This window comes from Pipistrellus hanaki, assembly GCF_964339955.1.
Source record: "Pipistrellus hanaki genome assembly, chromosome: 15".
Classification (NCBI taxonomy): domain Eukaryota; kingdom Metazoa; phylum Chordata; class Mammalia; order Chiroptera; family Vespertilionidae; genus Pipistrellus; species Pipistrellus hanaki.
In genome coordinates, this window is record NC_140517.1 from 45,160,584 (window position 1) to 45,177,953 (window position 17,370).

At 45.2% G+C, this 17,370-nt stretch overlaps 1 protein-coding gene across 1 annotated transcript; it reads right to left on the minus strand.

Annotated features, from left to right (window-relative positions):
- Window positions 1-1,676: 1,676 nt before the first annotated feature.
- Window positions 1,677-15,537, minus strand: SULT2A1 (sulfotransferase family 2A member 1). Its single transcript, XM_084906214.1, has 6 exons — window positions 15,360-15,537; window positions 13,480-13,688; window positions 10,183-10,309; window positions 3,973-4,067; window positions 3,009-3,189; window positions 1,677-2,437 (listed from the first exon to the last, which is right to left on the minus strand). Exons 1-6 carry the CDS (start codon window positions 15,490-15,492, stop codon window positions 2,325-2,327), a joined length of 858 nt encoding a protein of 285 aa, XP_084762340.1. The 5' UTR covers window positions 15,493-15,537; the 3' UTR covers window positions 1,677-2,324.
- Between the last annotated feature and the right edge of the window lie 1,833 nt (window positions 15,538-17,370).

Genomic DNA, 17,370 nt, shown 5'->3' on the forward strand with positions numbered 1-17,370 from the left:
AAGATGGGGTTCATTCATAGGACTGGGAGAGAGACTGGGTGTCCATATACCTGTTGTGATGTCTTCCGGCCAGCAGGGGGCACCAACACACCACTACTCCAGAGCTGGAGACCTTGGGTGAGAAGGGAGAGAGCTGTTCCACATTTAAGCGGGAGAAGAGCAGAGCAAAGACGCGGAGGTGACATTATCCGAGTATTTGTTTCCACCGGTATCATTTAAAGCTAAAACCCAAACAGCTGGGACATGCTGACGTGGCAAACATTTGGAACCGTGGCAGGCGGGAATCTAAATGGAAACAACTCCTTTGGTTTGCAACACTGAACAAACCCTGACGCACACACGGCTTTATGAACCCGCCCGGGCACCTACCCAGCAGCAATGTTCACCAGGAGACATACGAAATGGCACATCCTAACGTGCATTACGGATTATGAGCCCAAACTAGAAACTCCCCAAATGCCCATAAACCATGTAACGAATCAAGTAAATTTTGGTGCCATCGCCCAATCAAAGACTCTATGTGAGCACAGAAACGCTTAACATGAAATCTACCATCTTAACAGATTGGAAATGCACCACACGGTATCCTTAACTGAGGGTACAGCGTGGGTAGAATTCTACAGCCTCGATCTCTACAAGTTTTCATCTTGTATGACTGGAAGTTTGTACCTTTAAAAAAAAAATATATATATATATATATATATATATATATATATATATATATATATATATATATATATTATTGATGTTTTACAGAGAGGAAGAGAGAGGGATAGAGAGTTAGAAACATCGATGAGAGAGAATCATTGATCAGCTGCTTCTTGCACACCCCCTACTGGGGATGTGCCCGCAACCAAGGTACATGGCCTTGCCCGGAATCGAACCTGGGACCTTTCAGTCTGCAAGCCGAAGCTCTATCCACTGAGCCAAACCGGTTTCAGCTCGTTTGTACCTTTTGAACGCCAACTCCCATTATCCCTCCCCCAGCCCTGGGCAACCACCATGCTAATCTCTTTCCACCAGTTTCGCTTTCAGATTCCTCGCCGAAATGAAACCGTGCACTATTCATCCTCCTGCCTGGCTTATTTCACTCAGCGTGGTGGCCTCCAGGTTCATTCACGCTGTCGCAACGAGCAGAATTTCTTTCTCGAAGGCTCGATCATCCTCCATTGCTGTTGAGATCACATTTCCTTTACCCATTCATTGTCGGGTGTGTTCCAGGATAGAGCCCAAAGCTAGGCCACGGCAGTGTTTTAAACAGGGGAAACTTGGTAGTGAAGGAACCCAGATTCACCCCCAGGAGAAGGGATCACTAAAACATATCTCCATACTAAATAGAAAACCAGTTATATAAGCAACCTGGGTGAAAACCACGTCTAAGATACTGAGTACAAATGTTAGTTGATGAATGCATATAAACAGTAGGCCAGTTATTTAAGATTTAAAATCCTCCATAAGTACCACATATTGTCTATGATCAAATACCACATAGCAAGAGAATAATGTGAGGTTAGGAATTATATACTGCAAGGTCATGATGTTAATAACCAATTGGGAAGATACCTAATTTCTGTCATTTTATTTTTCATTTTTATTAAAAAAATGTGGCATACCTTTTGGGTAATACTTGCATTCTATATATTTTATTGCATTATATATATTTTATGCATTAAATATATTTTATTGATTTTTTTACAGAGGAAGAGAGAGGGATAGAGAGTTAGAAACACCGATGAGAGAGAATCATAAATCAGCTGCCTCTTGCACACCCCCTACTGGGGATGTGCCCGAAACCAAGGTACATGCCCTTGACCAGAATTGAACCCGGGACCCTTCAGTCCGGCCCTCTATCCACTGAGCCAAACCAGTTTCAGCTGCATTAAATATTTTTAAAAGCTGGGATGCCGTTCAGAGAATTAGAGATACTGGTAATTACCCTGGTAATTTTTATTTTTATTTTTTATTTTATTGATTTCAGAGCAGAAAGAGAGAGGGAGCGAGAGAAACATCAATGATGAGAATCATTGATCAGCTGCTTCCTGCACGCCCCCTACTGGGAATCGAGCCCAAACCCTGGGCATGTGCCCTGGCCAGGAATCAGTGGTGACCTCCTGGGTTATAGGTTGACGCTGGACCTATACTGAGCCACACTGGCTGGACTACCCTAGTAATTTTTAGTAGTGACATCACCAACGTTCAGAAATGTGATAATTCAAAGCTCCAGGATGAAGTAACAGGCTTTATGCAGTTGCCGCCAGTCCTTCTCATGTACACAGGCAGGAGGACGAATATTTATCTCTGTGAGCGCTAGACATCTCTGAGCATTATTCCCATGGGAACAGCTCTGGAGGGAGGTCCGCCATCTTTTCCCGGAATATTCTGTCAAAGGCTTCAGCTTGGGCCACTGTGAAGTGATTTTTCCAGTCTCCAGAAATGCCTGGCAAACATAAAACAGAGACTCATGTCAGATGTGGCGGTACGTCCCAAGACCCCAAATACATTTCCTTCTGGACCTGTTCCTCTGCCCCCTTGACATGGAAATAGCAGCTACCATAGCAGAAAGGCCAAGTGTCTGCAGCCCACATCAGGACTCTGAATAGAGACTCCCGGGTAAGAGCATGAGAGACGTTCTCTGGGTGATGAGAGCTAAAGTTTGATACGTTCAAACACTCCCTAGTCCCAACTGCTAGCGTCCTGCTGCAAGCACAAGAATGCCCTCTACGTAATCTTTTCTTTTCTTTTTCTTTTAAAATATATTTTATTGATTTTTTACAGAGAGGAAGGGAGAGAGATAGAGAGTTAGAAACATCGATGAGAGAGAATCATCAATCAGATGCTTCTTGCACACCCCCTACTGGGGATGTGCCCACAACCAAGGTACATGCCCTTGACCGGAATCGAACCTGGGACTCTTCAGTCCCCAAGCCGACGCTCTATCCATTGAGCCAAACCGGTTTCGGCCCTCTATGTATTCTGAGACCTCCTGAAGCCAGACCATTTTCTCCTACCTTTTCTCATAAGTGACCCATTCTTATCCTCGATGAGCCAGCCGCGCAGGAGAGTGTAGTTGGACATCTTGTTTTCCTTCATGACCTGGAAGGAGCTGTGCGTGAGGAGTGAGCTCAGCTCTTCCGGCTCTAAGGTCTTGCCCAGGAAGTGGCAGATCTTCAGAACAGCACTTCTTGTGTCCTAGAAGAAGAAGAAAGAGCAAAAGGGAGGGTATGAAAGACAAAGGGCACAGACAGGGAGATGAGAAGGAGGGAACGAATGGCAGGATGCAGAGCAGAAGGCGGAGGGAGAGGGAGAGAGGAACAGCCACAGAAATGAGAGTGCTGAGTTGAATGTGATCAGGATGAAGAAAGGGAAGAAGGTGAAACGAAAGAGCAAATGTCAAGGTTGCGGGTTCAGTCCCCAGTTGGGGTGTACGCGGGAGGCAACCAGTCCATGTTTCTCTCTCTTTTTCTCCCTTCTTTTTTTTCCTCTAAAATCAATACAAACATTAAATAAAAAGGTATCAGCCGAAACCGGTTTGGCTCAGTGGATAGAGCATTGGCCTGCAGACTGAAAGGTCCCGGGTTCGATTCCGGTCAGGGGCATGTACCTTGGTTGTGAGCACATCCCCAGTAGGGGGCATGCAGGAGGCAGCCGATCAATGACTTTCTCTCATCGATGTTTCAAACTCTCTATCTCTCTCCCTTCTCTCTGTAAAAAAATCAATAAAATATATTTTTAAAAAAATAAATAAAAAGGTATCAGAGGAAACAAAGAACACATGAAGTAGAGCATGGCATTTGGAGGTGCCAACCAGAAGTGGGACAATGGAGACCAGGGGGCTTCGTTCACTCCTAAGGACCCTTCCCAAGGCTTTACTTTGGCTGGGAAGGTGGACTAGCGACACAGAGGAGTAGATGGAAGTTAGAGGGAGCGAAGACAGTGATGAGACTGTGTGCTAACCGCAGGAGCAATAGTTACCTGTTTCAGCTCTTCGTAACTCACTATCAAAACGTTCTCCTGCCCTCTCATGGACATCCAGCCACGGGTGTGGTCAAACCATGACCCAAATGCCACTGAGTGGGGGAGGCAGAAAGAGCCAGGGGTTATAGACTGTGACAGCAGGGACCCAGCTGCTATGTTCAGTCTTGTGGACATACTTACTTACACAATGTGTGGCACGTAACTATTTGCTGAATGAATAATGAGTGCGGAGATGGAAAATTATCATCCAACACCTTGTATGAGCCTAGTTCATTTATAGTAGACTCTGTACCCAGTTTTCCTATTTTTATTTTTATTTTTTTATTTAAAAAATATATTTTATTGATTTTGTACAGAGAGGAAGGGAGAGACATAGAAAGCCAGAAACACCGATGAGAGAGAGTCATTGATCAGCTGCCTCTTGCACAACCCCTACTGGGGATATGCCCGCAACCAAGGTACATGCCCTTGACCGGAATCAAACCTGGGCCCCTTCAGTCCCCAAGCCGACGCTCTATCCATTGAGCCAAACCGGTCTCGGCCAGTTTTCCTATTTTTAAAAAGGTTTTGGAATTGATTTTAGAGAGACAGAGGAAAGGAGGGGGAGAGAGAGATCTGTTGTTCTACTTATTCGTGTACTCGTTGGTTGATTCTTTTTTTTTTTAATGTATTTTTAAAAATATATATATTTTTTATTGATTTTGCACAGAGAGGAATTGAGAGGGACAGAGAGTTAGACGTCGATGAGAGAGAAACATCGACCAGCTGCCTCTTGCACACCCCCCACTGGAATCGAACCCCGGACTTTTCAGTCCGCAGGCCGACTCTCTATCCACTGAGCCAAACTGGTCCCGGCTTAATGTGTGTGTGTGTGTGTGTGTGTGTGTGTGTGTGTGTGTGTGTGTGTGTGTTTTGTGTGTGTGTGTGTTTGGTTTTTTTTAGAGGGAGAGGGAGAAAGAGAGAACATTGATTGGCTGCCTCCTGCACAACGCCTACTGGGGATCAAGCCTGCGACCGGGGCATGTGCCTTGACCTAGAATTGAACCAGCAACCTCTTGGTGCACAGACAACACTCCACCAACGGTGCCACACTGGCCTCCTTGGTTGATACTTGTATGTGCCTGGACCAGGGATTGAACCCACCGCTTTGTGAATCAGGATAATGCTCCAACCAACTGAGCTACCTGGCTGGGACTGTACTGAGTTTTCTTTTCTTCTTTTTTTTCACTAATCCCCACCTGAGAATTTATTTCTAGAGTGGTAGTGGGTTTGGGAGGGAAAAGACAGGAAGAGAGGGAGTGTGTGTGAGAGTGAGAGAGAGAGATTTGTTGTACCGTTTATTTATGCTTTCATTCATTGCCTTTTGTATGTACCCTGTCTGGGGATTGAACCCACAAATTTGGTGTATCAGGAGGAAAGCTCCAACCAACGGAGTTACCAGCCAAGGCTGGTCCCCATTTTCAAGAGTCTCTAAGTAGATCTTGCCAGAGCCATGTGGCCAACAAGAATGGTTTTCTTGCTGCCCCAAATCTGTTCACCATGGAGAACTTTGGGTTGTCTTCTTGCTGTTGTAATTACTGTTCCTTTGAAAATTATCTGCCTTGATGATTGGATCCAAAAACAATGGTACATCTACACAATGGAATACTATGCTGCCATAAAAAAGAAAAAATTCTCATCGTTTGCAGCAACCTGGATGGAATTGGAGAACATCATGCTGAGTGAAACAAGCCAGTCAATGAAAGAGAGACACCACATGACCTCACTTATTTATGGATGATAAAGAACATTATAAACTGAAGAACCAAAAGATAGATATAGAGACAGTAAAGCAACAAGCAGACTGTCAGATTACAGCGGGGAGGTTGGGGAGATCTGGGGGAGATAAGAGATCAACCAAAGGACTTGTATACATGCAGATAAGTACAACCAATGGACACAAAACTCTGGGGAGGGAGGGTATGTGCGGGAGGCGGGGGGATTGGTATATGAACAAAAATAATAATTAAATTAAAAATATATTATTAAAAAAAAAGAAAAAAGAAAATTATCTGCCTTTTCTTTGGTTTAAGATTTTATTTCCTTTTGCCCCACTGCAGCTTTCCTAGAGACCAGGTGAAGATTTCATTGTCATAATTCTTTTCATAATTCTTTGTAAAGCTTGGTGTGGTTCTTCAATCTGGGATGTCATCAATGCAGGAAATTCTCAGGCAAGTCCCCTTGAAAACTGCCTTTCCCTTTATCAGTTACCTTCTCAGGAGGTAAATCTTCTCATTCTGCCTTCTATATCTTAACTATTTTATACTTTTTAATGGCTGCCTACCATGCCCAACCCCTTCTTAGACCCAAAGTGTACTGGGGAATTATCAACTGAGAATTCTACTCAGTTAATCTATCACTCAAAAATGAGCATAGCGCTGGCCAATGTGGCTCAGTGGGTTGAGTGTCATCCCGTACACCGAGAGGTCGCTGGTTCAGTTCCCCAGGTTGTGGGCTTGATCACTGGTTAGGGACATGCAAGAGAAAGATGACCAATGTTACCCCCTCACATTGATGTTTTTCTACCTCTCTCTCCCCTTTCCCTTCCTCCCTCTCTATAAAATCAATAATAAAAACATTTTTAAAAATCTTGAATAAAATATTATCAACTTGGAGAGATCAACCAAAGGACTTGTATGCATGCATATATGCCTAACCAGTGGACACAGACAACAGGGGTGAGGGAATAGGTTGGAGGATATTGAGAGGGTGTAATGAGGGGATAAGGACACATATGTAATACCTTAATCAATAAAGAAATTTAAAATATATATTTATCAACTTGAGTACAAGAGTATATTGAAAGAATTATACACCATGGGATGCACTGCTATTCAATATTGTCCCAGAGCCCTGGCCAAGGAGATAAGACAGAAAAAAATAAAAGCAATAGACAGATATTAGAAATGAAGATAATAGTCATTACTTGAAGGTTATAATTATGCTTCCTAGAGAACCAAAGTTAGAATGAAGAATAGAGTTTACTCAGATCAACATTTAAAATAAGTTACATCGCCCCAAATCAGGTACAAACAACTGGAAAATCTTATATAATAAAAGAGTAATATGCAAACCAACTGAACAACAGAATGACCAGCCTCTATGATGTGCACTGAACACCAGGGGGCACACACTCAATGCAGGAGCTGTCCCTCTCCCCCCCTCCCCCAGTGGTCAGTGCACTCCCATAGCCAGAAGCTGGGCTCACCACTGGTGAGCATGGCAGCAGTGGCGGGAGCCTCTCCCGAGGCAGCGCCAGGATGCGGGGGCCTAAGCCGCCAGTCAGACATCCCCCAAGGGCTCCCGGACTGTGAGAGGGCTCTGGCTGGGCTGAGGGACGTCCCCCTCACTCAGTGCACAAATTTCGTGCACCAGGCCCCTAAAGGAACATAAAGATGTCATAATCTAAGAAGAAACGAAATGTGGCCAAAAGCCGAGACCGGTGTGGCTCAGTGGATAGAGCGTCGGCCTGGGGACTGAAAAGGTCCCGGGTTCGATTCCGGTCAAGGGCATGTACCTTGGTTGCGGGCACATCCCCAGTAGGGGGGTGTGCAAGAGGCAGCTGATAGATGATTCTCTCTCATCGATGTTTCTGACTCTCTATCCCTCTCTCTCCCTCTCTGTAAAAAATCAATAAAATATATTTTTTTAAAAATGTGTCCAAAAAAGAGTTGAGGCTCACTCTCCCTCCCAGAAGCATGCCTGTGCCTTTCCCTTCCCTTCTCCCCTTTTCCTTCCCCACCACAGGCCTGCATCTCTTAAGCCCCAAGGGTCCCCAGGAGACTTGCAATCAGGGCAGCCATGGGCTCATCCCAGGCTAACCCCCTGCACCTGTCTCCAAGGCCCCCTTTCTCTGGCTTGAACCATTGGGTTTCACTGTTGCCTTTTTTCTCTCTCTCCTTTTTCTTTTTTTCTGAAAGAGTAACCTGAAGCAAAGCAGCAGATGAGGGTGACGAGCTCAGCCAGGACCAGGTCGACGAGAAATACGACCGTGGACTTTGAAGACTGACCTTCATGCCGAGCGAGGGCAAACACTCCAGGGAATGTGTACTTGTCCACACGTCATAGGGGATTGCCACACAGCCCAGAAGGACCAAAGGGCATGCAGGCAAGGACACCACCAAGTCTGCCCCATGAATCCAGGTGGGGAGCAATAGTGACAGGGATCGCAAATAAACACTCATTATTCAGCGGAGGTGTGTCAGCTGCTTACTGCGTGGCAAGCACCGCTGGAGGACCTGAGGTCAACAATGAACAACCCAGAGCTCACCTTTTACTCAGGGCGAACAAATAGTCAGAATACATACTCATTGGCCAAAACCGGTTTGGCTCAGTGGATAGAGCGTCGGCCTGTGGACTGAAAGGTTCCGGGTTCGATTCCGGTCAAGGGCATGTACCTGGGTTGCGGGTACATCCCCAGTAGGAGGTGTGCAAGAGGCAGCTGATCGATGTTTCTCTCCCATCGATGTTTCTAACCCTATCTCTCTCCTTTCCTCTCTGTAAAAAATCAATAAAATATATATTTTTAAAAAGAATACATACTCATTGGTGATGAGTACTAAGGGGGGGGAAATAGTAGTATAGAAATGGGGAGGGGGCTATTTTATATTGTGTTGAAAGGGAGATTTCTTTAAATATGGAGGCATTTTAGCAGAGACCAGGATGAAGACTTTACTCAAGGTTATGGGATTTGAGTAAAGGAAAGAGGTCAGGGGCCTGGGGAAGTGAGGCGGGGAAAAACATGACACTTGTGGATGTCAGACTCATGCCCTTGGATGTGAGGTGGTTTTATTGATTGATTGATTGATTGATTTTTTACAGAGAGGAAGATATTTTATTGATTTTTTACAGAGAGGAAGAGAGAGGGATAGAGAATTAGAAACATTGATGACAGAGAAACGTTGATCAGCTGCCTCCTGTACACCCCCTACTGGGGATGTGCCTGCAACCAGGTACATGCCCTTGACCGGAATCGAACCCAGGACCCTTCAGTCCTCAGGCCGACGCTCTCTCCACTGAGCCAAATCGGTTTCGGCGGTTCTACTTATCTAATGAGATACATATGCAGTGGGAGCCATTGGGGGCAATGCGTTCTGTGTCGAACATATGAACCAGAGGTACCTGTGGTTCTCCAGGCAGATGTCCGAAGGCTTCAGAGAAACGGGTCTGAAGCCAGGGAGACGTGTCACTGCTGAACTATGGGGCTCATCATACAGTTTTGGGGGGAAAGTGTCAGATCTCACTTATCTGAGAAAGCCTAGAGACTCTGCACAATGAAGAAGATGGAGATCCGAGGGTGACACATACCCTGGTACACTTTGGAGACCCATAGGACAAGAGGATAAGGGGAATTGGATAAGAATGCCTCTGGAAAAATGGCAGCAAGCCGAAACCTGTTTGGCTCAGTGGATAGAGCATCTGCCTGCGGACTGAAAGGTCCCAGGTTCGATTCTGGTCAAGGGCATGTTGTACCTTGGTTGTGGGCACATCCCCAGTAGGGGGTGTGCAGGAGGCAGCTGGTCGATGTTTCTCTCTCATCGATGTTTCTAACTCTCTATCCCTCTCCCTTCCTCTCTGTAAAAAAAATCAATAAAAAATATATATATTTTTAAAAATGGTGGCAAGTCAGGCTTGTGTTGTTCAGGCCAATGAAAAGCTGAGTCTTAGAAAGCCACGCATGGGAAGAGAGAGGAGAAGAAGCTGAGTGCTCTGTATTGGTATCAGACAGCTGGGACGCGGGGAGGGGCAAGCTGCAAGGCCAGCTGGGTTCTGATTGGAGAGAAGCCGTGGAGTTAGAAGCCTTGGGTTCCCATGGGGATGGGCCCAGTCCCACAGGTGAGTGAGCTGTGGAGCAGCAGGTGGGCTGTGCCGTGAACTCGGACCATCCCACAGCTGCCATATTTTACATATTTTTAAAATATATATATTTTATTGATTTTTTACAGAGAGGAAGAGAGAAGGATAGAGAGTTAGAAACATCAGAAACATCGATGAGAGAGAATCATTGATCAGCTGCCTCCTGCACACCTCCTACTGGGGATGTGCCCACAACCAATGCACATGCCCTTGACCGGAATCGAACCCGGGACCTTTCAGTCTGCAGACCGACGACGCTCTATCCACTGAGCCAAACCGGTTTCGGCATATTTCACATATTTTTTTACTCACCGTGTCCTTGGATGAACCATTCGAAATATTGTTCCAGCGACTCTGGTCTCTTCACGAACCTTGAAATGATCCAGAAAAAATAACCAGACACGAGAATATCCCTGGGATTTCGAATCAGGTAGATCACCTGGAAGAGAAAAGTGGGACGATGATAGTTGCTCATCCTTCTCATCTTCATAAAGATGGAGAGAGAAAAAAAGCCAATTTCTAGAAATTCCTATTAATTATCAATAGGTTCTTTATTTATTATTATTATTATTATTATTATTATTATTATTATTATTTTGCTAATCTTCACCCGAGGATATTTTTCCATTGACCTTTAGAGAAAGTGGGAGGGAAGAGGAGAGACAGAAAGAGAAAAACGTCAATGTGAGAAAGAAGAGAAAAACGTTAATTGGTTGCCTCCCACACATGCCCCGACCAGGGACAGGGATCAAGCCTGCAACTGAGGTACATGCCCTTGACTAGAATGGAATCTGCGACCTTTCCGAGATTTGCTCTAACCACTGAGCAATTAGCTAAGGCTCAATGGGTTCTTTTTAAAAAATATATGTTCATTGTTTCCAGATAGGAAGGGAGAGGGAGAGATAGAAACATTAATGATGAGAGAGAATTATTGATCAGCTGCCTCCTGCACGCCCCCTACTGGGGATTGAGCCTGCAACCTGGGCATGTGCCCTGACCAGGAATCAAACTGTGACCTCCTGGATCATCGGTCAACTGACTCTCAACCACTGAGCCACACTGGCTAAGGCTCAATGGATTCTTTTAGTAAGTTATTGCATTCGTTACTCAAATACATATTTTAAAGGTCCTGGGATATTATCAAGAATATACTAATGGGCCTAAACCAGTTTGGCTCAGTGGATAGAGATTTGACCTGAGGACTGAAGGGTCCCAGGTTCGATTCCAGTCAAGGTCATGTGCATTGGTTGTGGGCATATTCCCAGTGGGGAGGTATGCAGGAGGCAGCTGATTAATGTTTCCCTCCCATCGATGTTTCTGGCTCTCTATCCCTCTCTCTTCCTCTCTGTAAAAAAAAATCAATAAAATATATATATTTTAAAAAGAATATATTATACTAATGGAGGAAGAAAGCATCATCCCTTCCTTCTGGGACACTATGTCTACACACCTTGGGAAGCAACCGGAGGCTTTGAAAGGTGAGTGGTAGTATATTTATTTTCTATCGTTTGAAGGTTACTAAGAGGAGGAAGGACTAAGAAATCGTGCTGCATTCACAGACACTCAGCAGACGTTTGAATGGTGTACGTGTATTTAAGTGACGTTGGAGGACGAGCAAACTAATCTATAGAGTCAGAAGTCAGCGGGTGGTCGCCGCCGTGGGTGAGCATTGACTGGGAAGCGCGTGAAGGAATTTTGTGGGGGAGTAACATCTGGATCTGGGAGGTAGCCACGCAGCTGTGGACATAGGCAAGGTTAGCACACACGCAGGCACACAGGCGCAAGAATCCGGATTCGGCACCAACTTTATCTGTGACGGGATCCCAGGCCCCAGCTCTCCCCAGGCCTCAGTTTCCCCACATGGGGACTTAACAAACACAGAGAAATCACGATGCGAATGTGCTTAACACTACTTAATTATTTATTTTTATATATTTTATTGATTTTATTACAGAGAAGAAGGGAGAGGGACAGAGAGCTAGAAACATAGATGAGAGAGAAACATCAACCAGCTGCCTCCTGCACACGCCCCACTGGGGATGTGCCCACAACCAATGTACATGCCCTTGACCGGAATCGAACCTGGGACCCTTTATTCCACAGACTGACGCTCTATCCACTGAGCCAAACCGGTTTCGGCTTAACACTATTTATAACCAGTGTGTCCTAAACAAGCTTGAGAAGTGACAGGGGTTTTTTTTGTTGTTTTTTTTTTTTTTTTTAAAACACTTCATTTCCTTTATCCAATTGCCTATTGAAGGACACCTGGGTTGCTTCCATGTCTCGGCTATTGTAAATAATGCTGCAATGAACACGGGGATACATATGTCTTTTCAAATTAGTGTTTTAGATTTCTTTGAGGATGTGAAGTACACAGCAAAGGGAATATATAGTCGAAATGTTGTAGAAATATGCTTGGTGCCAGGTGAGTACTAGACTTAGTGGGCATCCCTTCATACGTTATACAAATGTCTAACCACCATGCTGTGCCCCTGAAACTATTGACTAGCAACTGCAATTGAAAAATAAAAATTTTTATTAGAAAAGCTTCATGGTGCTGTCACACATTGTGAACTCTGCAAGAGGAGGGAATATTATTCTAAGATTCGAAGTCTACTTTAAGCATAAGACATATATATTTTAAAATCACAAACCAATGAGCACCTTCCAGGAAGGGGTGTTTCTCAAAGCCATCTGAGATGTGCTAGGTCCTGGACTTCCACATCCCTTCTGGTGATCATCCGTGAGCCCATGAGAGATTCGTGTGGCTGCTAAGCCCAATAGACAGCTAGACATAGGAAGACACAGCAATCATGATGCCCAATAGACAGCGGTTAGTAAAACAATCAATCGTGATGCCTGAGCAATCACCCCGGACTCAGCCTTGAATTGTGAATTTCCTGCTTCCTTCGTGGCCAACTTGGTGTCTGCTGCTTCTACCGAAGTGGCTGGAGGCATTTATTTAATTAAGGTCGGCGAATTATTTTTTTAGAGCAGTGTTTCCCAAACTTCTCTCATGATGAGAATCACCTGGTGGAGTTGTTAAAGCACAGATTCCTGAATCCCAACTAAGAAGTGCTAAACTAGAATTTTTGAGAACATATAGGTAAAATTGCATACCTAACTTAGTGCTCTGTATATAAAATCTGTCTTAGAGCACTAGTTAAGTATACAATTTTACCTATTTGTTCCCAAAAATTCTAGTTTAGCACTTCTTAGTTGGGATTCAGGAATCTGTGTTTTAACAACTCCACCAGGTGATTCTCATCATGAGAGAAGTTTGGGAAACACTGTTTTAGAGCAACAGAAGGCGAGTCTCCTAGTATGTAACAGTTATAAATTAGAAGCCTTGGGTTCCGAAGGTGATGGACCCTGTCCCACAGGTGAGTGAGATGTGGGTTTAAAACGTGGTTTTCTGAGATCCTGGCATCAACGTTTCGCTTTGCATCTAGCTCAAGTCTGGGCCATGGCCTTGCCCAAATGTGCACTCTCGGCCCCACCCCAGACCTACTGGGTGGCATGGCAGCTCAGCCAGATCTCAGGGTGATTCCCAGCACGCGGACGATGGGAAAGCAGTCATCCAACACATCTTGACCATTGTGCACTGACCTTGGTCTTGGACTTGAAGATAGACTTGGGGAAGAGGTGGATGGGGACGTGGGAGGTGATGAGGCGTGGGCCTTCCTTATCCTTTAGGATTTGGTACCCACGCGTGTTCTCCACCCAGGGGGAGCGCTCCCAGATGGGCACAGATTGGACCCACGTGGGATCCCCCTTGGAGTAGATCAGGCAGAGGATTTCAATCAACCAGTTCGTTCCTGGATAAAAAAGGAAAAAAAAAGGGTGGTCACTCATTCTTATAATCTGTCTTTTAAAAACAGTGTGATAAAATGCAACATAAACTGCACCCTCTTAACTACTCTCTGTTTTAAATTTTTTTATTTATTGAATGAATTTAGAGAGGAGAAGAAGAAGGAGAAGGAAGAGGAGGAGGAGGAAGAGGAGGAGCAGGAGAAGGAAGAAGAGGAGAGGAGGAGGAGGAGGAGGAGGAGGAGGAGGAGGAGGAGAAGAAGAAGAAGAAGAAGAAGAAGAAGAAGAAGAAGAAGAAGAAGAAGAAGAAGAAGAAGAAGAAGAAGAAGGAGAAAGGAAACATTTATTTAGTGTTCTACTTTTTTACACATTCATTGGCTGTATGGGGACGATGCTCTAACCAACTGAGCCACCCAGCCAGGGCTGACCATTTTTGAGTGCACAGTTCCCTAGTGTTAAGCCTAGTTACACTGTTACACAACCCATCTCCAGAACTTTCTCATCTGGCAAAACTGAAACTCTGTCCCCATTAAGCAACAGCTCTCCATTTCCCCTCCCTCCAGTCCTTGGCAACCTCCACCCTACTTTCTCTTTTAGAGCTTGATTACTCTGCACAGCTCATGGGAGTGGGTTGTACAGTATTTCTCCTTCTGCGACCGGCTTATTTCACTTAGCGCGATGTCCTCACAGTTCATCTGTGACACATCGTGTGTCAGAACTTCATTCCTTTTTAGGCTGAATAACATTCTGTTCTGTGTATATACCATACTTTGGTTATCCACTCATCCGCCAGTGGGCATTTGCCTAAATCCTTTGAACATGTTCCTAGTGCCCTTGACTTTTCACAACCACGCCCTTTCCAACATCTTCAGCCTCAGTCCTTGCCCAATATGCTGTCCCATAGAAATACAGTTCATATCCTTTCATTCCCTTGAATTTGCCAGGCTTTTTTTTTTCTTTTCCTTTTTAAAATATATTTTTTTCTTGATTTGGGAGAGAGAGAGAAACATCAATGAGAGGGAAAGATCAATCAGCTGCCTCCTGCATTGGGGATTGAGTCTGCAACCCCGGCATGTGTGCTGACTGGCACTCCAACTAGAGACCTCTTGGTGCATGGAACGATGTTCATCCAACTGAGCCACACTGACCAGGGTATTCTTTTTATTTTTAAATTCTCACTTGAGGATAGGTTTAGAGGGAGAGAGAGAGAGAGTCATTGATGTGAGAGAATTGCCTCCAGCACTTGCTCCAAGTGGAACCAGTATTAAACCTGCAACCAAGATACGTGCCCTTGACCAGGAATCAAACCTGAGACCCTTCAGTGCTTGAGCTGATGCTTTCACCATTGAGTAGCACCAGCCAGGGCACTTTCCCTTCTATTTTTTCTGTAAGGGCGTCACTGTTCATCACCTTCACTTCTCCTTAGAAGCACCTGAATCTGCTTTAGGATTTGTTCCTATTAGTTCCCCTAAGACGTTCCATTACCCCCTCCAAACACTCATCCTCCTGTGTAACTGCCTGGCTGCCTCCTCTTCTCTGGATATCGTTGGTATCAGGGCCCAGCTATGTGCCCCCAAAGCCTTGCGCCTTGGCTGGCAAAGAGAAAACTCTCCATGCACCTAGTGAATGGCTGAGGGACTGGGCCCAGCCAGTCTCCGTATCTGGTCCGGTGTCCTTACCTGATTTGGGGAAAGACACTGTTAAGACATCTTCATCCTTAAACACAAAATTCTGCATTGCTCTCAGGTGTTCAGGAGTGTAGTCCACCAGCGGGAACGGTATGCCTTCAAACCACACATACCCGTCTGACATCACCGGGAGCTCTCTGTGCCCGGTGTTAGAGTCCCAGCCGCAGCCACAGTTAGAGGCAGCTGTGGCGAGATCACCTTTTATAGTAAAGCCAGAGCAATCATTAACCTCTCCAGTGTGTTGGGGAGTTGCCTGCTGATAGAGAGGAGCAGATAGTGTAGCTGATAGGTGACCACACGGTTGATGATGTTGAGCAACTGTGAAGTCATTCAGAGAACACTGTTGGGTAATCTGAGTTTGAATTCTTGGGAGAGAACCAGGAATTCAACAACAAGCTCACAGTAGAAATGTGGGTGAATTAAAAATGTTTAGTTGCCCTAACTGGTTTGGCTCAGTGGCTAGAGCATCAGCCTGCAGACTCAAGAATCCCATGTTCGATACTGATCAAGGGCACCTACCCAGTAGGGAGTGTGCAAGAGGCAGCTGATTGATGTTTCTTTCTCATCAATGTTTCTAACTCTCTATCCCCCTCTCTTCCTCTCTGTAAAAAATAAATAAAAATATTTTTAAAAATAGAGACACCTTAAAATATAGCCATAGCAACAAACAAAACAAAATAGAAGTAGATTCATAGATACAGAGGACAGACTAACAGCTGTCAGAGGAGAGAATGGAGTGGAGCTGGGGACAAAAGGTGAAGGGGTTAAGCAAAAAACAACAGCTTCGGCCGAAACTGGTTTGGCTCAGTGGATAGAGCGTTGTCCTGTGGACTGAAAGGTCCCAGGTTCGATTCCGGTCAAGGGCATGTACCTTGGTTGCAGGCATATCCCCAGTGGGGGTGTGCTGGAGGCAGCTGATCAATGTCTCTCTCTCATCGATGTTTCTAACTCTCTATCCCTCTACCTTCCTCTCTGTAAAAAATCAATAAAAAACATTTTTTAAAAAGTCAATAAAAACATATTTAAAAAAAACACCCTCATAGACAGACAACAATATGATGATTACCGGAGTGAAATGAGAGCAAGGGAGGTAGAAGAGGGGAGAGGGGGTGATGGAAGGAGACTTGACTTGGGGTGGTGAACACACAACATACAGATGAGGTGTTATAGAACTGTACCCCTGAAACTTTCATGATTTTATTAACCAATGTCACCCCAATAAATTAAGCTTAAGTAAACAATACATAAAGAGCAGCCAGAGCTGCCATCGCAGAGGAAGTGCCTTGAACACTTGGTCCCCCAAACCTCTGGAATGCTAAAATGGGGCCGGGTGACCTCTGGGCTGGGACGAAGGCCGCCCTGTGCCCACAGCACTGTTTGCAAAATAGCAAGGAGGCAGTGTGACACCTCCGGCTACCGGACTGATTGGTGACTACGCTGCTGACCACCTGAAACATATTTTTATTTTTAAAAAATATATTTTATTGATTTTTTTTTCAGAGAGGAAAGGAGAGGGATAGAGAGTTAGAAACATTGATGAGAAAGACATTGATCAGCTAGCTGACTCCTGCACATCTCCTACTGGGGATGTGCCCTCAACCAAGGTCCATGCCCTTGACCAGAATCGAACCTGGGACCCCTCAGTCCACAGGCCAAGGCTCTATCCACTGAGCCAAACCTGTTTCGGCTGAAACATTTTTTAGCATTAACACTGCTCTGTCCCCTTATCTGCACCAACAGAAATGCCTCCTTCTCTTGATATCATTGTATCCCCGCCCTTTCTCATGACTCCCCTCCAATCGGAACCCTATGTGGATTTCTGCCTGAGCCATTTGTTTCCTGGCCGGCTCCTCTTCCTCCTCCTCCTCCTCCTCCTCCTCCTCCTCCTCCTCCTCCTCCTCTTCTTCTTCTTCTTCTTCTTCTTCTTCTTCTTCTTCTTCCTCTTCTTCTTCTTCTTCCCTCAGAGACAAGCTGGTTGCCCCTTGCCGCTGCCCTGGGCATG